The sequence below is a fragment of the Salvia hispanica genome, chromosome 3 (assembly GCF_023119035.1).
Source record: "Salvia hispanica cultivar TCC Black 2014 chromosome 3, UniMelb_Shisp_WGS_1.0, whole genome shotgun sequence".
NCBI classification, from domain to species: domain Eukaryota; kingdom Viridiplantae; phylum Streptophyta; class Magnoliopsida; order Lamiales; family Lamiaceae; genus Salvia; species Salvia hispanica.
Genome location: NC_062967.1, coordinates 47,878,425 through 47,901,599, shown reverse-complemented (window position 1 = coordinate 47,901,599; position 23,175 = coordinate 47,878,425). Strand labels below are relative to the sequence as shown.

Genomic DNA, 23,175 nt, shown 5'->3' with positions numbered 1-23,175 from the left:
TGTAATATTCTACCCATTATTCCCTAATTTCAGTATCTATTTGTAAAATTAAACTCACGTTTTCTATTTTTGTTCTTTTATGGACTTGGATGTGCGGGTGCCTGTGACACAAAAATTAACATATCACCGACCCAAAACATATTGGCTAATGCGTGGTTGAATATCATTTACAGTTTACATGATAAGTTTCATATTACAATCAAGACACTTTAATAGCTTCAAATAAATGACCTAAATATAGAGTAGGAGTAATTGCTAATATTTACAAGCGAACTATTTGGATTGACTTACTGTGCGAAACAAATACCGCATTTTGTTAGGAAAAAATGGAGCCAAATAGCCTATAAACTATATCATGGAAATTGAAATGACCTATACTATCGGCATCAATAAGAATTTCCTATCAAATTAAACTAATAACAGTAATTTAATCTCAATAATACCAGGCCATTGAAACTATGTGGAGTAGTATATTTCATAAAAATGGATTCCGTTTAGACTATGAAATGAATCTGGGCAGTAATTAATTTCAAAAGTTCACTCACATAACTTGCAAATGGCAATAATTTATCTTTTTCGCCTTTTTGGGTATTATATTTATTGAATTCAACCATGTTGAAAGTATTCAGCTTTTGGTCTGCTTCAAACCAAAAGGACAGAGTAAAACTGTAAGATTTAGCGAAAGAATAATATTGAAAAGAGTCTTCTTAATTTTACTATTGCTCTACTTTAACTATTTATTCTCATTTTTATAAAACGAGTGTGCAAAAGTGATCGGGACTCCAAATAGCAGACGGAGGGAGTATAATGAAAAGTGAGTTGAAAAAGTTAGAGGAATGTGGGTCCTACTTATATATATTAATTTTATAATAAAATGTGAGTAGGAATGAGTTAGTGGAATATGAAGTCTACTACCAAAAATGGTACTAAAAGTGAAATGGGACAAATTTTGGGGGACGGACGAGAATAGAAAAGTGGGACAAATTTTCAGGAAGAGATAGTACTTTTTTACCATTTTTTACAATAGACCCTATATTCCACTAATTTTGCTATAATAAGACCCATCTTCCACTAACATTTTCAACTCATTAACTACATTTTTTAAAATACATGCCCTAACAAACAGTGACGGATCCAAGATTCATAAACGGAGGGGGTGAAATATACATTAGTAGGTTGGTTAAGGGCGAAAATGATAATTTTCTTCGATTTTCAGGGCGACGTCGGGGCAAACGGAGGAGGCAGACATGGTAATTTTATGTCCGGGTAAGAGGAAATTAGTCGCATGGAGGGGGCGATCGCCCCTTCCTACCCCCCAGATCCGCCAGTGCGAACAAATACGTTGTTGTATTGATGACAGAGGGAGTAGTATATTTACTGCACATCATAAATTTTTACAGTATACTCCCTCCGTCCGTGAATAGGCGTTTTTCCATTTTAGGTCGTCCGCGAATAGGAATCCCGGTTCTCTTTTACCATAAATGGTATAGGGTACCACCTTCCACTAATTCATTTCACTCACATTTCATTTAAAACTAATATATACAAGTGGGACCTCTATTCCACTAACTTTTTTTCACCAACTTTTCTTAACATTTCTTAAAATTCGTGCTGCCCATAAATGAGAATCCTAATGGCGGACGGAGGGAGTAATTAGTAATTTTTTAAAAATATTATTATATGTTGATAGAAGTATAGCGTAATTTATGTTTTGTCAAGGTGTTAAATTAATCGTTTTGCATAGGCCTGGGGAAATGGTTCTCGATTCTTGGTTAATCGAGAACCGAACCTTAAGGTTAAGGTTCGGTTCCGGTTATTAAGTTTAAGCTAATCTCGGTTCTGGTTCTAACCGAGAACTGAAAGGTTAAAACTGAATAACCGTCATTTTTTAAATATTTAATTTTTATATATTTATTTTAGTTTTATTATTATTGTTTTAGAAAAGTAAAAATTAGTTTGATGAATGATGTTGGTTTATATTGTTTTGGACTTAGTTTTGTAAACTTTGTTGGAATTTTGGTTTTTTATGATGGAATGGAATCATGGTTTTTGTTATTTTGATTTCACGACTTGTTACTTAATGTATTATATTGCACTTGAGTTCGGTTCCTTAGTTGGAATCGAAGACTGAATCGATCGGTTCCTTGAGAAATCGACAAAGGGTTCGGTTTCGATTCTGAATTTCGGAAAAAATGGGAGTCGGTTAACCGATTAATCGATTCGGTCGGAACCGAACCGACCGAATTCCCACCCCTAGTTTTGCATAAGTTGAAGGGTGAAAATGCAATTTTGGTGTATCTTTTCATAGAATGAAAGAATATTCGTAGAGTCACATCTCCATATAACAATCCTTGAATTTGTCTCTTTTGCTCAAAATTTATCCAAATAGAAATCGAGAGAGGAGAGAGAGAGAGAGAGAGGAGTAGCCCTGAAGCGAAGAAGAAAGAAGAGTGGAAATCCTCCCAGCCCCTCCTTCTCCGCCGTGAAATCGCCGACACCTTAAGCTATTCACATAATTAACACTGTACGTTATTTATATAATACTATACCGTATGTTTGCGGAAATCATTATCAGAAAGTTATAAATAATCCGGTAAAATCGGGATAAGAACAAATTGAAGCTCATTATTTGCTGTCGTTGACAGATTGGAACATTTTTGGCTGAGAAGATGGACGCCAAGTGTGTGGTGAAAGGCGGAGTGAAGAGCACGGCGGAATCGGGGTCGGGGAGGTTTCCTTTGACGGCGTGGGAGATGGCGACGGCCAGCGGCGTCGTTTTGAGCTTCCTCGTTGGGCTGGTAGGGTTGTATCTCACCATGCCTGTCTCTGATTACAGCTTCCTCAAGCTTCCACGCTCTCTGGAAGATCTCCAAATTCTCAGGTACTTTTTACTTTCGGCTGTTTTTTATTTCGGTTTCGGATGATTTTATGGTTGGATTGATTGTGCTTTCATTATTCGGAGAACATAGCTTCAACTGTTAGGTTCTTCCAATAAATTGCAGAGAGAAAGAGAGGCAATTATAAGAAATCAAGAGATCGGATTTCATTAGGTTTTGAGATGCTCTGTTTCCACATCTAATAAGCAGCTTAGTGACTAAACCTGAAAATTCGATTTTGGATTGGTCATTTTACTTCTTGAGAGGAGAAAGGCCTTCTGCGTCTAATGCCATAAATAAGTCTATTCTAAGTTCTGAGATCGAGCTAAAAATGGAAAATTGATAGGTTGTGGAAGACATAGTTCCTTCATCATGGCTTTCCGATTTCTCTACAGGCCTGATTACTGGTTTCAGCAATTAAATGCTTCAGCTACTGGTACCTTGATAAATATATAGTTGGTCCAAGTATATGCATGGAAAAAGCTTTACCAGATGGTCCAGCAGTCTAACATGTTCTCATTAGCATTAAATGTTTTATACTCCTATATGCCTACTAGTTCAGCTTTGTGCCCTATCAACTGATTGTTATACGAGCCACATGTAATCCTCTATTTTTCAATTTCAGTGATTGTAGACACTGGGCTGTTAGCTGTAAACTTGGAAATAATGAATCCTTGGGAAATCTTAAATTTGTTTGAGCTGCAAAAGTGTGCAGTTCTGTTGAGGTTTAGTTGAAAATTGAATTAATGACTACTTGATCATTTCATTGGATGAAAATTTTCGTTTGAGCACATAAAATATAGCAATAAGATGTTCGACTCTTTAATTCCTTTGTGTACAGTAACATTGTCATGCTTTTTCAATTTTTTTGCATACATAAGTTTCATCTCCACATGTAAGACCTATTCCTTATGTGTTTGGCTGTGGGTTGGTGGGATAAATTTAACGTTTTTGTGATATTTGTAAGGTCAAAACCTTGGAATGTGGTCTTGTAGTGAAAAAAGACTGCTATAAAATTTCTCCGCACTCCATAGCTCAACTAAAACCTTGGAAGTAGAGTTCTCTCTTTCAAAACAATCTACTTTCCTAAAGCTGAAGCTGAACTTATAATTAATTTTATTTGGAATGTACTATTAAACTATGCATGTAAATGAAATTCACCAAACACTGTTCTGAGACTTTCAAGGATAGGTGGTATTGTTCAAATGTTTTTGCTACTGGGATTAGACTCATGTAACAACTTGTGACCACTCCCTGACAAGATAAGAACCCTGAATTAATACAACTCTCGTAGACATATGCAAATGATGCTACAATGTTGCCAGTGGGCTGAATCTGATTACCATCACTAGGACTTAATATTTTTTCACTCCCATATCTTGTTTTTAGTCTCCTGCTGCACTGTATCCATTCTAGATGTTGTTCCTTGTGGTCTGGGCTGTCGGGCTTCTGCTTTCTATAGTACTTTGATCTGCTCCCGTCGTTTCTCAATTTTCTTCTCAATTTTATTTTTCTGTGGGTTTCACTTGTTGTTTGCACTGTTTTTGTGCTTAGTTCCCAAATTACTGTTTAAAGATATACACACTGATTCAGATTATAATTTTTCTTCCCATTTGCAGGGATAACCTGGAGAGCTATACAAGTGACTACACTGTACAGGTTCTTGTGGGATATTGTCTGGTCTACGTTTTTATGCAGACTTTTATGATACCAGGAACTGTATTCATGTCATTACTTGCTGGAGCGCTTTTCGGGGTGTTCAAAGGTGTAGCTCTTGTTGTGTTCACTGCTACTGCGGGAGCATCTTCCTGCTTCTTCTTATCCAAATTAATTGGCCGACCACTCGTCTTCTCTCTGTGGCCTGACAAATTGACTTTCTTTCAGGCCCAGGTGATCATCACCCGATACAAGTTCATTTACTATCACTTCACCTTCTCATGCTATTATCTCTCATACTTTTCTAGGTGGCTAAAAGACGTGAAGGGCTGCTAAACTACATGTTGTTCCTAAGGGTGACTCCAACACTGCCAAATACATTCATAAATGTTGCTTCACCAATTGTAGATGTTCCTTACCATATATTCTTCCTGGCGACCTTCATTGGGATCATTCCTGCTGCTTTCGTGACTGTCAGGGTATCTCCTCCTATGTTATACTTATTTAAATACTTTTTGTCTATTTTATATGCTAGTCATGGAATATTTGAATAACAAGTCTGGCCTGAGAATTTTCTATGCTTAGAGAATGGGGGCAAATGAATAGGTTGGAGTGTTCTGATTAATTTCTAGGGATATGTCAATGAAAAGGTGTTATCCTAGAGCATTACTTTACCAAACTGCAAAAAAAAAAATACTTGTGTGCCGTAGGCTCATAACTAATAGGCGAATTTACCAATTAATCACTAGTACAACAAAATGTCTTGCAGCTTGATTGTAATGGTAGTATTTAGCATATATTCACAGTAGCAAGTGTCGATACATTTACTGAAGAGATGAACCTGGAGAGCGAGTTTTCTAATGTACGGTTTGTTGCAGGCTGGAATAGCTCTTGGCGACTTACAGTCAATGGGTGACCTGTATGACTTCCAGTCTTTGGCCACTCTGTTTCTGATAGGCATCGTTTCTGTTACACCCACATTCCTAGGCAACAAAAGCAAATGATAATGCAGTGCTACTATCCATGGCTCTGATGTAATATATAAACCTATGGCACCGTCTCTGATCCCGATCGCCTTTGGCTCCATCACAGAGACAGTTTGCATATCAACTGATCCGATGCCTAAGCTCTTCAAGCTCACTCCAGTGGGAGTGAATTGTAAATTCTTAACAAGGTCTCTGGGTCATGTCTTGAGATGCCATATAGATCCTTCATTATTGTTGTACTATTATTTACCCATTTATGATATTATTAATCTGCAGATTACAGATTACTATCAATCTTTAATCTACTTTCTCGTTAGTGAAGTATTGTACTTAGATAGTTAAAAATAGAGGTTTTCTTTCTTCAACGGTGAAGTGAAGAGAAAAAACAAATTGGTTCTTTAATAAGGTATTACACTCAAAACACTTTCATGCGGAAATGAGTTTTAATTGATGTTAAAAAGTCTCTCGACTATGCTAGAAATAAATCTCAATGTATTAATTTGCTCAACTATTTCCACATCGATTTTAGCTCTTTACCCACTCAATTCATTTAACAGTTTAAGTATTTTTGCATGTTATTATAATAAGTTTTTGCTGTAGCGACAGATCATAATAACATCAACAGGAAAAAGATTAAAACATGGTTAATAGCATCGGCGTACAAAGTTAGCAAAAAGTCACCTCGAAGAAACCTTCAAATTGAGAGGGATAGTCATAAAGACAAGCTCATCAAATACTAAGAAAAAAGGAGAATAAAAAAGGGCATAGCATGCCTTGTGTTGAAATCAGATCAACAGATTCTCCTAATTCTGTGGTTGCATAAGAACATCTCCTATATTATTCTTTTACCTGGATGCTCTTGCTTTCTTCTTTTGTCCACCACTACGGGCGCCTGGATTACCTGCCTTCCGCTTCGTTCCAGCTACGTTTGAAGCATTAGCAGCCCGCAGGGCCTTTTCCTTCCTTGCAGCCACTGCTGGCCGTTTCTTCGTCCCAGAACTCTTCTCTCTAGCAGGTTGAGGCTTTGATTTGGCAGAAATGGTATTTACCTTTGTACGGACCTTCTTCTGTCCGCCGGATTTGCTTGCGTGCAAGCCCTGGTAAGAGACGTTTGCCTTTGCTGGTGCCTTATAACCACCATCTGGAGTTCTGAACTTCTTAGCACTATCGCTCTGTGGTTCAGAAGTGTTCATCCTCTTCGAAGAAAATGCATCATTGGTTAAACATACTGCTCTTACCACAGTTTTAAATAACACATATGCAATGCCTTTCCCCAAGCTCGATCCAGGATCCCTGATAACCCGTACAGCTTCAACACTTGTTTCAAGATTTTTTATATTAGAGAATAACTGATAGATCTCCTCATCCTGGAAAAGGCAGAAATGCATAACAATGTTACAACGATAGTATATCGTGTGGTCGGCATTCTATATTAAATATGAACATCTTGCCTTGACATCAAAAGGAAGATTTCCCAAGAAGACTGTCCTTTTGTTTTCGTACAATAGAGGATTATCACCCTTCAATGTCTTGCGTGGTGGGCATGCCTTATCAATGCGGATATGATTTCCACCAACCTGAACAAATGCAAATTAACTACAGATGCCCACTATGTTGTATAAATTGAGTATGTACTTCTGTCTTAAAATCAAGTAGAAAGAATGTAAATGGTGGGAAAATGAACATACCACAGCCATATTATGGGCCAATGATGATTGAGCAGACTCCTCAGTTTTAAAAACAACGTAAGCATTGACACTGCAAAAAAGTTGTAGCCAATTTATGTTTGTTTGTTCAAATCAGCACTTGAACTACAACGTAACAGTGAGGATTAAAGTCGCATTCCAAAAACACCAATTTCAGCTGGACTGATGGACGTAAAGAATTAACGATACACCAATTTAAACAGGTGAAGTCATACAGAGTCTGGCATCTTGTTTCTACAATGTCAACTAAGATAACAAATATACGTGAGACGGATTTGGTAGACACAAAAGGCCGAAGCAAGAACTAATGCTATCAGAATCCACATTGAAAATATTCGAGCTAAGTCTTATTTCATACCATGAAACTACTACCACAATGTCTCCTTTAAACATACAACCAATGAAATCCAATAAATGAACGGACATGTTCAATTTAGAAGCGAACCTGTTTCCATTCTCATTGATTTTCTTCAAAATTACAGCACCCTTCCTCGGCATTTTTCCCTGCAAACAAAAGAAGACCACCATCACTCTTACACACAAAACAATCCCATAAACAGAGCACAAGAACGCCAAGGCAGCAGATCAGACTCACATCAACAATGGGAACAGATCGAATCCTCACAGACTCCACTTCACCAAACTGGCTAAACTCCTTGGCTATCTCCTTCTTCTTCAACTTTAGCGGCAAGTTCCCAACGAATATAGTCCTCAACAGCTTACCTTCATCATCAAAACCTTCCTTTGCCACCACCATATCCTCCGGATTTTCCATTTTCTTCTTCTCTCCCACCACATCACTTTCATCAACCTCACCACTTACACCGTATCGCTTCGCCTCGTACTCCGCCTCAACTTTATCTCTCTTAACCTTCTTCCTTTTCTTCTTTTCACTTTTCTCACCATTTCCCTCACAATCTTTCCTCGCAGTTTCTTCTGATTCAGAGCCTAAATTGTTTTTCTCACCATTATCACCGCCCTCCTTCAGTTTCTCTCTCTTACCCTTATTGCTCTTCTCCCCAACCACTTCACCATCAAAACCGGAACTTTCACCCTCAGCTTTTGCTTTCTTCCTTTTCTTTTGCTTCTTCGCCTCCGCGAAATTGGCCTCGTATTCGGCGTCTATCTTTTCTTTCCCTGCAAACCCTAGTCTCGAATCTTCAATTGGCAGCGGCGTTTTCAGAAATTTCCGGTGGAACGGATTGTCATCGGAGAAGAGAGAATTTGCAGCTGGAACTTCGCCGAACAAAGTCTTGAAAACTGTGGACGAATTAGAAGCATCGTTAGATTCGGAAACGTTGTTTGCATCCCCATTTTTCAGAGGATTCTTCTGTTTCTTTGTCATGGCAAGTAGGAAGCGTCAATTCGAGGTGTAGATTGAAAAGATATTTAGGACTGCGATTGAAATATGTTACTCTAGCTAGGTTTCCATTGTTCTTACTTTAAATATTCAACTCGCTTACACTTTACACATGATGTAAATCATTTTTATACAACTACACATTTTTTAAGCATAAACCAAAAATTTAACACAAAATTGAGGTCCAAATTGGTCCACTAAAGTGCGGTTCAGTTGTTATACTCGAATTTTAAATTGTGCAATTATTTTAGTTTAAAATAGTAATTATAATTTATTACTATTATATAATTATTCATTTAGATATAAATTGTGAGATATAATATCATAAACCAAACATGACACATTGACACATATTCAATCATGAAAATATTTCAAATAGAACGAACTCTAAGTCTTTTATATCCTAGTTTGTTTAATCAATATTAATTTGCTCCAATTTATAAGCATAAACTTGCCTGTGGTAACTGTTGATTGCAGCTTGCAACTCGACGGGTTGGGCGAGAGAGGCGATCAAACCATGCGTTCTCGATGAGAATACCAATTGATATACATATTTATTAGAGACTAATACGTAATAGAACATGCAAAACAAGAACTCGTATTCCAAGGGGGAAGAAGGCGTGAGTTGTGAAGACAGGAGAGAGATGCTAGAGAAGTAACTTAAATCAAATCCTAATCATCTGTGAAAACAAATATAAAGAAAAATTCAAATAAAGTATTCTAGATTCATGAATAAAATTAGATGAGGTGGAATAGTATCCATATCATGCTTCAATACGTTACTTGACTACAACTCTAATTCTATAATCCGGAGGAATCGAAAGTAATTTACATAAAACTATTAAAGCTAGTTATGAGAAACATCCATCATATGGAACTTTTTGCAGTAAGCCAACACAAGCAAATAAATGCTGTTCTACTTCATACTTGATTGATGACTAGCTGTTGTGGAGAAAAGGAAACAGTTTTAGAGGTCTGCTCAGATGCATCTGCAAGGTTCTCGAACATTCTCAAGATCTCCGTGGTATCCTCTAAGTAGTACTTGGCCTTGCTCGGCTTCTGCCCAACTGTGCATGCAAACACTTCAGCCACCGGAGAGAGGGAACCATCGTCCTTGGCACTCATGATCACCTCAAACATGTCCTCATCAGACCGGTCATCACCTATGCACAGCACAAAATCGGGAAGCACTTCCTTTTTGCGTGTCATTGCTAGAATCCTCTCAGCTACAACGCCTTTGTTGACCCCCTAGTGGACACAAAACACGTTCAGGAATGTGTTAAACAAGATATCAGTCAGGAGTCTGCCTATCTGCGCCATTTTTCAGTCGCACAAGTAGATGTGGTGGAAATTTTGAGAATTCAAGAATGCTAGAAAGCATCCAATTTTGACAACACTAACTTTAACAGCATTTTCACAATATTTAGCTTCTTTAAATCTGTACCACTTAACATATTTCATTTCAATAATGTTCATGTCTCCTAGATGAGACAATGAGCATTTAAAGAATAGCAGAAAACTAGATACAGTCTTGTAGGCTAACCTGGGGCTTTACTTCAACAATGTGCTGGCCACTCTTGACAGAAACAGGTTCGTTTGCCAGAACACTCTCGAGGTGATCATGAAGTTCCTTAGCCTGACATGAGCCAAAATCTGGATCTGCAAGCTGGTAATTCCAGACGAGTGCACTCTCTTTTGCTTCTATGAAAGAACCATCTGTTGTTTCTGTGTATAGCTGCATTACAGGTTCGGCAATCTGCTTCCAGTAAAAATCTTGTGCAGGAAAACAAGTTTCCCAGTTCGGCTGGTTTTGTGCCCTGCAAACAAAATGTTATAGTAATATAATTGTCAATAAGGGATAAAGATAATTTAAACAAAGACCTTATTTTAAACTCAGCATGGATGCAGAAACCGAGTGAAGGTTTCTTGTTTAAGTCCTGTCCGGCGGGTAAAGTTTAGGGGAAAAAGTCGAATGCCTGGTTAACTATATAATACAAAGCTAAACAAAATAAACCCTGAAAAAGTGGCTGAGAGGCTAGAAGCTCGTGTATGGCACGTAGCATGTGACTGCAATACGTGCCATGTGACTGCAATACACTAAATGTATTACCAAATGCCAAATACAGTTTCTGGAACAATTAAGTTATCTTCTGTGACACATCTAAACATATGCCTTCTTTTCTTTAGTATACCATAGCATCACTTCACCATCATCAGTAAAATTTGGTTCTTCGAGATCCACACCATAATAAATTGCTGATATTGATTAGGAACGTATGATAATCAGCATAGATTTCACAGAAGCATAATGAAAACTGAAGCAAACTGCAACCTTGGAAACAGGCTGATGTCTGATTGACTCTAATAGGTTGCACTTATCCTAACTTGACGTGGTTGATGTACTTACGACTAAAGGCATGCTTGCAATGCAAAAGTAAGTAATTATATATCCGATAGCCTTGGGTGATTTGAAGAAGCATATATAAGCACTTTTTGCTACAAGAGAATGGACTAATTCATTAATCAAATGCAAGAGTGCCTTACCTCACAAAATACCCATGCTCTGCTCCAATTCCTAGGTTTTCACAGGAAGTAAACCATCGTGTTAAGATCTCTTTATTTTTCCCACTTACCACAAAGACTGTGTTCTTGGCATCTCTGCAGAGTTTATTCAGAATTTCAATAGCCTCAGCATCTGGAGCTGCGTCAGGAGTACCCTGTGATGTCATTGTGCCATCATAGTCCAAAAGAATAGCGCGGTTCTTAGTCCTTTTGTATGCAGACACAAGGTGCTCGACTGACAGCTTCCTGAAACTCGGATCCAAGGCAATAACACGAAATCCTAACCCAAAACCAATACCCCAGCATCTTCTCCTTATGTGATCCCTACATGCTCTTTCGAGATCTTGAAAAAAGCTGTGAGCCCAATAGGCAACATCATGGGTACTTACATACTTGTAGTGCTTATCATGCCGCATTTGCTTCTCTGGCTCCGGAACAATGAGAGCTGAATCCATAGCTTCCTCAACAGAATCAATGTTCCAAGGGTTAACCCTAATTGCACCACTAAGAGATGGTGAGCACCCAATGAATTCAGAAACCACTAACATACTCTTCTTTGGTGATGACGGATTCAAGTTCAATGTTTTGTCCAACTTATCCGTTCCTTGCCTGCACACAATGTACTCATAAGGTATCAAATTCATCCCGTCTCTTACAGCAGTGACTAGACAACACTCAGCAATTATATAGTATGCAATACGCTCATAGAAGTGAAGATAGGTATCAACCAAGACTACTGGCTCATATCCTGGTTTTCCAAAGGTGCGGTTGATTCTTGCAACAATGGTGTTAGTTTCTGAGCGAACCTCCTGAACATCTTTCCCCCGGCCTCTAGCAGGATTAGCTATCTGAACCATAACAACTTTACCTCGTTTATCAGAATGGTGAGTAAGCAACTGCTCAAAGGCTAGAAGCTTTAAGCTTATGCCTTTGAAAATATCCATGTCATCCACCCCAAGCAAGACAGTCTGACCCTGAAACTTATCCCGTAACTGTGCCACCTTAAGCTCTGTTTCTGGAAGATCCAGCACGGAGCAAAGCTGGCCCATGTGAATACCAACTGGAAGGATTTTAATGCTGACAGTACGACCGTAGTACTCAAGCCCTATATAACCACGCTTAGATTGATACGAAACCCCCAGCATTCTGCTACAACAAGACAGAAAATGTCTTGCATAATCAAACGTATGGAAGCCAATAAGGTCCGAGTTCAAGAGTGCCCGTAGGAGTTCAGTCCTTACAGGTAGAGTTCGATATATCTCTGATGATGGAAATGGACTATGCAGGAAAAACCCAAGTTTCACCCTGTTAAATCTCTTTCTCAAAAATGTTGGTAACACCATCAAATGGTAATCATGAACCCACACAAAGTCATCATCGGGAGTGATCACTTCCATCACTTTATCAGCAAATATTTTGTTTACAGAGAGATAAGCTTGCCACAGTGTACGATCAAACCTGCCACCAAGATCCGGAGATAGAGGAAGCATATAGTGAAACAAAGGCCACAAGTACTGTTTACAAAAGCCATGGTAGAATTTACTGAAGAGCTCTGGCTGAATGAAAGCAGGGACACAGTTGAAGTTCTCGAGCAACGTTTGGGCTACATCATCTTGTTCACTTAATCCGATTTCCTCTTTAAGAGAACCAACATATATTACCTCCACATCTTCACCAAGTCCATCTTTCAGTTGTAAGAGAAGAGAATCCTCATCCCAACTGAAGCTCCACCCTTTCTTACCATCTGACTCGTTCCTTTGAGCACGAAGTGGGAGCTGATTCCCAACAATAATCATACGCTCTTGTGCAATAGAGGAGGGAGCATCAGACCCACCATTACTTCTACTTTCATCGTCTAGCTCAGATAACACCCCAGCTACAGTTGCAACACGAGATAGCTTCTTGAACCCACGGCTAAAGGTAGGTGATGATCCACCAGAAGTAAGATCCAATAAGTTGGAATAAGACCTCGAAACCATTATTTAAAGAATTGTATCTCGGCAAACACAGAACTCTTTGTAACTGATGAAGAAATCAAGCTCTGCAAATCAAGCAGAAAATCATGCTATAGATTGATTAAATGAACATATAAACTTAAAAAACTGATACTCATATCTGTAACCAACAAAAACTCCACAAATAAGCCCTTTTCACCTTACAAGCAAACAGTTATTATCTATCATACATAAATTACCTAAGAATGGAAATGATAAAGGAAAATCTCATGATCATCAAAGTTACTAGTGAATACTATTAGTACTTAAAGAATGACCACACCACACAACAACCCTTATAAATGTGGTCAAGCTCATAAAATAAATCAGGTATGTCTCTGACAAGCTTATTCAATCCATCTTCCACCATCAAAGACAGTTTCTACACTAGAAAAACTATCAATTTACAGAGAAAAATTACCACAGTAGCATTGCAGAAAGTGGGAAACAAATTGAATAAAAATAAAAAGTAAAAAAAACAACTCAAAAGCAACTCACACAAGAAAAGTGAAGTGTTGGAAGATAATAATAGCCAATGAGAAAGTTGAACAGTGAGCGATTACCTCGCAAGAAAGTGGCCTTAAAAAATCATCCAAGATTCCCACTGAAAGCAGCTCAGATCAGATTCCCATCTTCTACCACTCACTACAATACCATCAAGAAAACATTTTTCGTCATCTACTTTTTCTGCAAATGCTAATTTCGTTAGTGAGCTAAAATCACAAAACGGCCCTCAAAGTAATGGTGTCGGTAAAGATTCCCCTATTCTCTCTCTCACACTAAAAAGGCAGGAGGAGAATAGGTCTGGAAATGGTGCAAATGTGCCTGTGATGAAAGCAAGAAGGAAAAACAGTGAGCTGCAAATATTGTTTTTTGTCACATAGTGTTTAACCATGGTTTAATTAATGCCACTTAACTCTTAACTAAAACAAACCCAATTTATAATCTACCAAACTATGGGACCACTGCCCTTTCCTTTTATTACAAATAATTCCTTAATATTTCTTTATACTATAAAAAATATATATTATTCATATTTTATGCTCATATGTCATATCAAATATTTATATCAATTGGGAATTGAAAAAAAATATCAAGCGTTTGCATCAAAGAAGTAATAATGATGGGCCTATCAGCCAATGAGGAGATGAAGAGTGTTAAAGCAGCTGTTATTCGAAATCAATTAAACAATAATCATCTCCACTTTTTTCCCCTGGTGTAGTTAAAAGAACCAACATCTAGTAAATAGTTAGTTAGGCCCCAATTTAATCTCCCACGCTAAATTAATTATTCAGTTTAGTACACGATTCCCTTTTATCTGTTACACTAATATAGAAATACATATTCTTTTCTTCAAAAGATTGAGATATGTATTTTTATAACATTTGATGTGCCTGGCTATAATGTGTTTAGTTATTTTATCTCTTGAGGATAGGTTTATAATTTAGGAAAAAATATTTAAAATACCTCAAACTATTCGAGTGTATCCTAAATTGTCTTCTAAAATGGTGTAAATAAATATATATCAGAAAAATACCCAAGTTTTTTGTACTATTACCTAACCCCCGTCAAATATTAAGTGACAAAATCATTAATTTTTTATGACTTGAAGATATTGTTCCATATGACATTACACGTGAAATTTTTAAAAACAAATTTGGGCTTGAATTTTGATAATATATACGAATTAAATTGACCATAATTCATAAACTAAATAAATTTAATATTGATATGTTTGAGCACAATTAATTCATATTCAAATATTCAAGCTTTTTTTTATGAAATTCATTTTGATTTTAATAAATAAATAAACGTGGGATCATATGAGATAGTGAGTGGAATGATTTTGCCAACCCAACAAGAATTAATGGTTTTTCAATGAATATCTAATCAAAGTTAGACTATAATACCACTACACAATTGAGAATTTGGGAATACTTTAGAATTTAGATAAGATATAATTGACGTTTAAATACATCAATTTGACTGTTTCTTTCATTTCGTATACGAACTTTGAAAGGTGTGAAATATACTACAAGAACTTAGATTATCATGTAATTTTATGATGATTTTAGTATACTTCAAAATTAAACTTCACTCAGGAGCCTACTAACATTGTTCTTAAAATACTAACATCGATCATTTTATTATGAAAACTTTTAATGGAAAATAAAAAGTTATCTCACGTCTCTCTCATCTCTCTTGGCAATCTGGAATCCTAAGCATGGGTGTATTATACATGTATCTAGCCGAAGGAAAAGTTAGCATGTAGTACCACTATAGGCACAACAAAGCTAGTAATGTCGGCCGCATCTAATACTACTACGACTATAATTGAGCCTTTTATTTCTATCTAGTCAAACTCAGAGAGAGTGATATTGTGCATTTCTTACATGGAGTTAGTTCCCAAGGGTTGGAAGCTTTTTAGATAAAATGATGTATATTTTGTTGGACTATTAGAAAAAAATTTGTTGAATAACTATAAAATTCTGATTGGACACTAAAATTCCTGATGATTAACATGTCATGTTGATATAGTTTCACTCGATTGTTACATGTGCAAGCGTTGTTGTTTAGTATATATGAAAAAAAATACTAAGCGACTGCACATAGGAGTGAAGTTGAAGAATAGAGTTTCTAAAGATTTGTATATATGTAAGTACCGAAAAAGATAGTTTGAAATAAATGGTAGTATTTCCTTGAAACACATGGTCAATATGCTATGGACTATGGAGTGTTTTACACTCGTCATAGAAGATCTGCAGAAGTTTAAATAGTCATATTTGAAACGGCAAAATGGAAGAATTTGATTAGGGCTTCTTCCAATGCCATTATTTGAATCTCGTTTATAAATGCCCGATGACTCTTAATATATGAAGTTACCAAACGCTAGACATTAAAAGTTACATCGCTCAAGCTCTAAAAGCCAACAGTTAAAAGGCTAAAAACCATTTTCGAAGAGGATAATTATAATTTCTAGTATATCTCGAGAAATCTGTTAAACATTCTCTTTAGTCTTCTGGGCAAATTTTCATTAGAACAATTATAGATAGTTGAAAAATCAACCAAAACCTGTAAAATTTGCGTTGAAGAATAAGCCTAGAAGTTGCATGGTTATTGCTGCTTAAAGCAAGAAGAAAATCGGTTTAATTAAATCGAGTCATAATTAACACAATAAAGTTAACTCTATGTTAGGTTGCTTATATGTGTAAGCAAGTTGTAATCACAAGTTAATGGATCAAATCGTAAATTCTATGTTTGTGGAAGAGAAGTTTAATACGAACCCATGCATGTAACCACACAAGAATATTGTCATACTACATTCTTTTGTTCATATATCTCGATCCCATGTAGTGAAAATAATGTAGTACTAATACTATTTATAAAACTACTAAAGAAATGTGGGATAGTTTAGAAGATCTCTTAGCTAAATATTGCTTGTCAAGTGGAGTATATTAGACAACTTCATTGAAAAGAAAGGTGGCTCTAAGAAGAAATCAGTAGTGATCTAGACCCAAAAATGAAGGGGCCAAAATTAAATATTTAAAAATGAATACAATTTAATATACTATTTTTTAATAATAACATAAATAATATATTAATATTCAAGTAGCACTAGTGTTTGTTGCCCGCAATAGTACAACTGAATTACAATTTAGTTAACACTAACCGACAAAATTATATTCAGAAAATTCATCAAAATACACGATAAGAATAAGATATTTATACACATGACAATTCATTTAGGACCTTTAAAATAAATAAAACATACAAAAATCTCAATGAAATTAATTTTTATTAAAAATAAAATATAAAAATAATATAGGTAAAGTAGTAAACATGATATAGAGCAACCTTGGACTGAATGACAAGTTGTGAGCAACCGAATATTGATCTCTCTCAATATTTCTAGCAATTCGAAAATCCAAGATTGGAATTGATGTCCTTTCATCGATTCCTCCTAAAAGATCATAAACACAAGAAGGACTACTGAATATCTTGAAAGCACCAAGGCTACGTATGAATTATGATCATTACTACTCAACTTTCCAGCCATGAATGATGAACACATTCACAAGCTCTCATCAAGCAGAAGAAGAATTGAACAAACTTGGTGAGAAGCAGACACTCCTGCAAACCTCAACATGAATTTTACCTAAATTTCATCAAATTTAAGATTTTTTAAAAATATTCATAATCAAAATCATGGAGTATAATTTTCATCAGTCACGTCATATTTAATGACTAATATTGAAAACATTTCAAATTAGAGCTAAACATGCCAAGAATTTTGACTCTGAGAATTCCTAACATCGACCATGACTAACTTTCGTGGCCAACGATGGTCGTTCGTTTCCAGCAAAATTGCGATAGATACTGATTACTGATTATTGATGTTAGGTTGTGGAGGTGATTTTCAATTTCTAATCACTAGTAGTGATACTATAGCTATTTATCTATTTTCAATTTCTCTTTCAACAATTTTTTCAAATTCTAAATTAATTGGCATTCGGACTGAAGTTTCAGCTTAAAAAAAAAAAAATTATAGTAGTAGTAGTAGTAAATATAAAAGGATGTGGTTAAAATTAATTTTTCTGAACTCTCCAAAACAAATTTTATCACCATATTTTATTTTCAAGATATTGCAATTTCCTTCAGTGAAGAATATAATAAAATTAGTAAATTTAGAAATACTAATAAATTGAAAGATTATAGTATACTCCATATATTACGGTTTCTCCCTTTTAGAAAATAATATTAATATATTTATATTGTGAATTTCGCGAAACACAGTGCGCCGCTCACTCTCTGTGATGCGTGTGTTTAAAATCCAAGTTCTACTCCATTTCCCCGTGACCGTACAACCTCCCAGCTCTCTTTTTTTGGAGTAATACTCTTACAAAATCGATACTGCTATTTCCTCTTTCTATACTTTCACCATCAAATATATCCCAATTTTTACGCCCAATTACTAGGGTTTTGATTTCCCCTCTTTTCAAACTCAAATACAACCCTAATTCAACGCTACTGGATTTCATTTCCCCGATTTTTTTTTTTTATTTTGCTGCACTCTGCGATGGAATCACTCAGTGATCTACTGTGTTTTCTCTAATTTCATGTAGTGTTGTTGTATGATATGGATGCCGCGCCTACTTCTTCTAGTACTACCGCCGGCGGGGGAGACAGTGCTCCTCCGCCTGCTCCCATGCCGGCGCCCAACGCGCCGCCACCGTTTCTGGTGAAGACTTATGACATGGTGGATGACCCCGCCACCGACAAGGTAGTGTCGTGGAGCCCTACCAATAACAGCTTCATCGTTTGGGACTCGGCCGAGTTCGCTAGAGACTTGTTGCCTAAGTACTTCAAGCACAATAACTTCTCCAGCTTTGTGCGCCAGCTCAATACTTACGTATGTTCTTTACTCCTATATTTCTCATTTCCATGTTGTGATGATTGTTTGGATTATATGATTATCTGTCGATTCTTTGAATTGGTGTTATATTTGGTTTGTAGGATAATGTCATTTTCTTTTGAGTTTTGGTTGGGTGTCGATTTGTGAGTTGTGCCTGTTTCAGTTTATTTTTTTTGGAATAATGCTTGTTTTAACTTTAAATTCAGTTCATTCTGGACCATAATAGAATCTAAGAAGGTCGTGCTGAGACAGTTTTCTCTGTGTTCAAGTTGGATGTGACCAATCAGGATGGACTATATAGGGATAGATCTGATTTAGGAAGGAGTTATTGAACTTTTGGTGTTCGGGAAATTTCCGGAGATTAAGTGCATTTTTGGTTTCAGTTATAATTCCCCTTTGTGCAAATCTTTGTTCGTGAAATCATGTATGAGGTTGAGTATTTTGCTGAGAAAGGGTTGTATGAGAAGGTTTAGAAAATTTTGTTTGAGAAATATCTGGAATACTTGTGCATCTATGATGAGAAGGCTTTAGCAGCCATTTGGACATCCCGATAGTTTGACAGTGAAAAATATGCTCATTGAGTTTGATAAATTTACAGATTTCTAGCCCTGATTTTATACAATGTGAGTAAGATATGAACTTCAGTGTCTTAAAATTACTTTTTATGTTTGGGCAGTAACAGATTAGTAATATTGCTGCTGAGCCACTTCAACATATTGTGCAATGTATTAGAGAATATGAATGTCATGATCCTTTTGTGTTGTCTTTCCTTTTCTTCTTTTTGGAATGGAATTTCAATAGCTGTCTCTCAACTTTTCCGAATCTGAGATGCCATTTTGTATATAACATTTTAAACTCGTAGAATTATCCTTTACAGTACAATGCTTGAAATTTTGTGAAATCTATGCTTGGGAACCTTTTTATCTACTACCTTTCCTTTAAGTTATAGTACCTTCACTAATAAGGAAGAGGCAGTTCTGGAGGATAGGAGAACTGTCTGTTTGCTGTGTCCTTGTCACCATCGAAGTACAAACTAAAAAATTATAGTACTAAAATTTTTCAGATACAAATTTTTTAAATTATGATTTGCCTACTATGGGACTGAACTGCTTTTGCCTTTCCTTTTCCAGTTTTGTTGAAGAAAGGAAGTCCTGCACTGGCTTCCAAGGTTTATTTTCCCTTAAAATCCCTATATAAATTAAGAAAATAAAGCTCGATAAAGTCATTACTGAAACTAACCATGATACTCTAAATTCACTTACTGCATTACTTTCAGCGGGTGAAGTGGGTTCCATGCTTACCTAGGTGAATCCTGCTATCTGTTATTGAAACCTAGTAATCTGATCACCCTTTGCATTTGGATTACAATACAGAACTGTAAGCAATACATCCAGGGATCAGTTACATGTGTTAACATATACTGCATTGGCTATGTTTTACTCCTAAAATCTGATGTTCTTAAATGCAATTTAACAATCAACTGCAAGTCCCTTGTTCATGTATATGTGTGTGTGTGTGTGTGTGTCTGTGTGTATGTGTTTCAAATACATTCTTTGCAATCCACTGAAACAGAAAGTAACATTTCAAGATTGTAATTTGTAACAAATCTTAGGACAGCTACTTGTAAAGTTAATCTCAAGCATAGAAGGATTGGATCTGCTCTGGGCACAAAATACATTATGTTGTGGAAAGACAAGGTCTTTATATATGTCAAACAACCAGTCATCATGACCTTATTATATATATTGCATAGGAGGATATCCTTTGTCATCGAGTTCTGCACCCTTCATTTTATTATTTAAGATTAGAGCCTCACATCCTTTACGCTTTTGTTTAGATGTTGATTATTGGCACATGCTCCATTGTAGTCGTATGTTTCAGAGTATGGCGTTCCATTCCCATAGGTGTAACTTGTAATTTAATCTATTTGTTAAAGAGATTGATTGACGGCATTTTCTTATGAAATGAATCAACTCAAGAAGAGCAATTAGCTGACATCAACTTGTGACACTTGCTTTTTTTTGCTATTATTTGTGTTAAATGCTGGTTGCTGGTTTTCCCTGATTATGTGGTCAAATATTGTAGTTATGTTATATGGCAAAAGATTTCTGTTTCTGGCACCAGATCTTGGTGTTCCATATAAATCTGGTAGCCACTTAATATGGAAACATATAGCTAGAACTAAATTTCAAGACGATTATCTTAGATATTGCTGTTGTAATTTGTTTAAGGTCACATCAGGTACTTTCATCCTTCCATATAAGATACCTAGTTCATTATTAGCTTTGTAAGAGAATGCAGAGATGAACTCCTCATAATCTTTTCTTTGTGTATCTCTTGTCTGTTGTACAATGTATTGCAGCACAATGATTGAGTGTTCTATACTTCTATTTTATCTCCTTTGTGGGGCTTTGTCCGGCACAGGGCTTTAGAAAGGTTGACCCAGACCGCTGGGAGTTTGCAAACGAGGGTTTCTTAAGAGGACAAAAGCATCTGCTGAAGAGTATCATTCGTCGAAAACCTGCTCATGGACATCCTCAGCAACAACAGCAGCCGAATGGTCAGACTCCTACCGTTGGAGCTTGTGTTGAGGTTGGGAAATTTGGGCTGGAGGAGGAAGTTGAGAGACTTAAAAGGGACAAGAACGTGCTGATGCAGGAGCTTGTCAGACTGAGGCAGCAGCAACAAACTACTGATGGTCAGTTACAAGCGATGGTTCAGCGTCTTCAGGGTATGGAACAACGTCAACAGCAGATGATGTCCTTCCTTGCAAAGGCCATGAACAGCCCTGGATTTCTTGCTCAATTTATGCAACAACCTACGGATAGCAGCCGGCGAATAAGCGAAGGCAACAAGAAGCGGAGACTTAAACAAGATGGTGTGACTGATGATTCTGTCAGCCCTTCTGACGGTCAGATTATTAAGTACCAACCTTTGAATAATGAAGCTGCAAAAGCAATGCTTAGGCAGATTATGAAACTGGATTCTTCTCCTAGGCTAGAGAAGTTTGGAAATGCTCCTGATAGTTTCTTGATTGGGAATGGTTCTTCATCGTCTGATGCATTGGAGTGCGGCAGTTCTTCCAATCATGTTTCAGGAGTGACTCTTCAGGAAGTACCTCCGACATCTGGGCCTGGATTTGTTCCATCTGGCTCTTCTATTATGGGTTCTTCACCTGCAGCAACTTCAGAGGTTCAGATGGCTGGAGCTTGTACAGAAGCTGCAAATATTCAATTTGCATGTCAAAGTCCAGCGATTGGAACCGAAGTAGTGCCTCCAACCCTTCCACCAGCAGATGATATAATAACTGACTTTTCTCAAATGGTTGATGATAGCAATGTCGATATAATGGGATCTGAAACAGGGGGTGGCATTTTCACTGATCCCACGTCATTATCAGGGAGTGGTGGACTCCCATTTGAGATAGGTGGATTTTCACCTGAATCAGAATGGGAGATACCAGAACTTTCTTCAGTTATCGAACCTTTCTGGGAAAAATTCCTCCAGAGCCCACCTCCAGTTGATACGGAGATGCACTCGACCCTAACAGAGGATCTTCTCGAAGGAAATGAAACAAAGCCACCAGAGAATGGGTGGGACAAATCTCAGCACATGGCTCAACTAACAGAGAAGATGGAAAATCTCACACAAGATGCCAAGAAAGCATAATTTCTCTAACTAATGTACGTCTCCTGTCTCACATAAATCCAATAGTGTTGTCATTGTCATTGCCATCGCCTATTAACTTGGCTTTTATAGAGTTAATATCCTTTTGGTTCTGTAAACTGTATTTTTTCATCTCGTTGTCTTTTTACAATTTATCTGAAGTGAACTTCATAACTACTACCACTCTCACTTTACTATCTTCTGACTTCGCTATTGGGAGAAGTTTGCTTTCTCAATTTTTGACTCTTTTGCCTGTATATATATCTTGAATCATGTCTGAAAAAAATATTTGTCCCATTTTTGAGTCTCACTTGTTTGGTAAGAGTCTCGTAAGGCTAGGGAAACTATTATTGATCATCCCATGCGCAACAGTGCATTGTTACATAGAGGTGGACGATTTTCTTCTCCTTTGATTTTCTCCACTCAATTCTTATATACGATTTTAACAGCTGGATAATTTTCTTCTTTTATTCTCTTCTTCTCATTGGGTTTTCCTCGCCATCAATCAAACTTTTGAATTGGGTCATAGTCTAGAAGTTTTAACATGGAAACTTGGTGGAGTGGTGAGAGTTGCAAGCTCTTGTCACTATGTAGAAAATTTCTACGAAATGATATAGTTTGAGAATTTTGCAAAGCACACGAAGCGTCATAAAGTTCATGTGGGAATCTGCCATCTGAATTTTTTTGATTCTCCAGAATGGTGGTGGTGTTCATGATGGTCATCCTCGATGGTGGGCAATATGCAAACTGTAAATCAATATATGGAGGATATAGATTCAGGTCGTGATCTGAAAAAGGAACAACGTACGTAAACAATGTACCAGAAATTTATTTTCTTAAAAAAGGTTCACATGATTTGGCGTGCATCATCATCCTCCACTCGTGAAAGTTGTAGTATTAATATTGTTTTTTTTTTAATTTCGAATTTCTCATTACAATTAGAAATTACCATATTG

The 23,175-nt window shown here is 36.7% G+C and overlaps 4 protein-coding genes across 8 annotated transcripts; 2 read left to right on the top strand and 2 right to left on the bottom strand.

The window, feature by feature from the left end:
• Positions 1-2,367: 2,367 nt before the first annotated feature.
• On the top strand, positions 2,368-5,819 carry LOC125213213 (uncharacterized membrane protein At4g09580). Its single transcript, XM_048113627.1, has 5 exons — positions 2,368-2,524; positions 2,646-2,881; positions 4,496-4,766; positions 4,841-5,011; positions 5,411-5,819. The coding sequence occupies exons 2-5, from the start codon at positions 2,670-2,672 to the stop codon at positions 5,534-5,536; spliced, it is 780 nt and encodes a 259-aa protein (XP_047969584.1). The 5' UTR covers positions 2,368-2,524; positions 2,646-2,669; the 3' UTR covers positions 5,537-5,819.
• A 365-nt stretch (positions 5,820-6,184) lies between these two features.
• LOC125213212 (RNA-binding protein 34-like) lies at positions 6,185-8,652 on the bottom strand. Its single transcript, XM_048113626.1, has 5 exons — positions 7,820-8,652; positions 7,670-7,728; positions 7,207-7,276; positions 6,970-7,095; positions 6,185-6,885 (listed from the first exon to the last, which is right to left on the bottom strand). Exons 1-5 carry the CDS (start codon positions 8,567-8,569, stop codon positions 6,364-6,366), a joined length of 1,527 nt encoding a protein of 508 aa, XP_047969583.1. The 5' UTR covers positions 8,570-8,652; the 3' UTR covers positions 6,185-6,363.
• A 627-nt stretch (positions 8,653-9,279) lies between these two features.
• LOC125214114 (alpha,alpha-trehalose-phosphate synthase [UDP-forming] 5) lies at positions 9,280-14,037 on the bottom strand. Of its 2 annotated transcripts, none has more exons than XM_048115000.1 (4): positions 13,704-14,037; positions 11,129-13,187; positions 10,128-10,401; positions 9,280-9,832 (listed from the first exon to the last, which is right to left on the bottom strand). In XM_048115000.1, exons 2-4 carry the CDS (start codon positions 13,123-13,125, stop codon positions 9,506-9,508), a joined length of 2,598 nt encoding a protein of 865 aa, XP_047970957.1. In that variant the 5' UTR covers positions 13,126-13,187; positions 13,704-14,037; the 3' UTR covers positions 9,280-9,505. The 2 variants fall into 2 exon arrangements, with proteins under 2 accessions (XP_047970957.1, XP_047970958.1); XM_048115001.1 differs by lacking the exon at positions 13,704-14,037 and adding an exon at positions 13,562-13,627.
• A 3,888-nt stretch (positions 14,038-17,925) lies between these two features.
• On the top strand, positions 17,926-23,085 carry LOC125214115 (heat shock factor protein HSF8). Of its 4 annotated transcripts, none has more exons than XM_048115005.1 (4): positions 17,926-18,028; positions 18,264-18,550; positions 20,978-21,820; positions 21,918-22,180. In XM_048115005.1, coding segments are annotated over exons 1-4 (1,194 nt in total). In that variant the 5' UTR covers positions 17,926-18,027; the 3' UTR covers positions 21,981-22,180. The 4 variants fall into 4 exon arrangements, with proteins under 4 accessions (XP_047970962.1, XP_047970960.1, XP_047970959.1 ...); XM_048115003.1 differs by adding an exon at positions 22,916-23,085 and having other exon boundaries at positions 17,940-18,028; positions 20,978-22,236; XM_048115002.1 differs by having other exon boundaries at positions 17,942-18,028; positions 20,978-22,396.
• Positions 23,086-23,175: the final 90 nt, after the last annotated feature.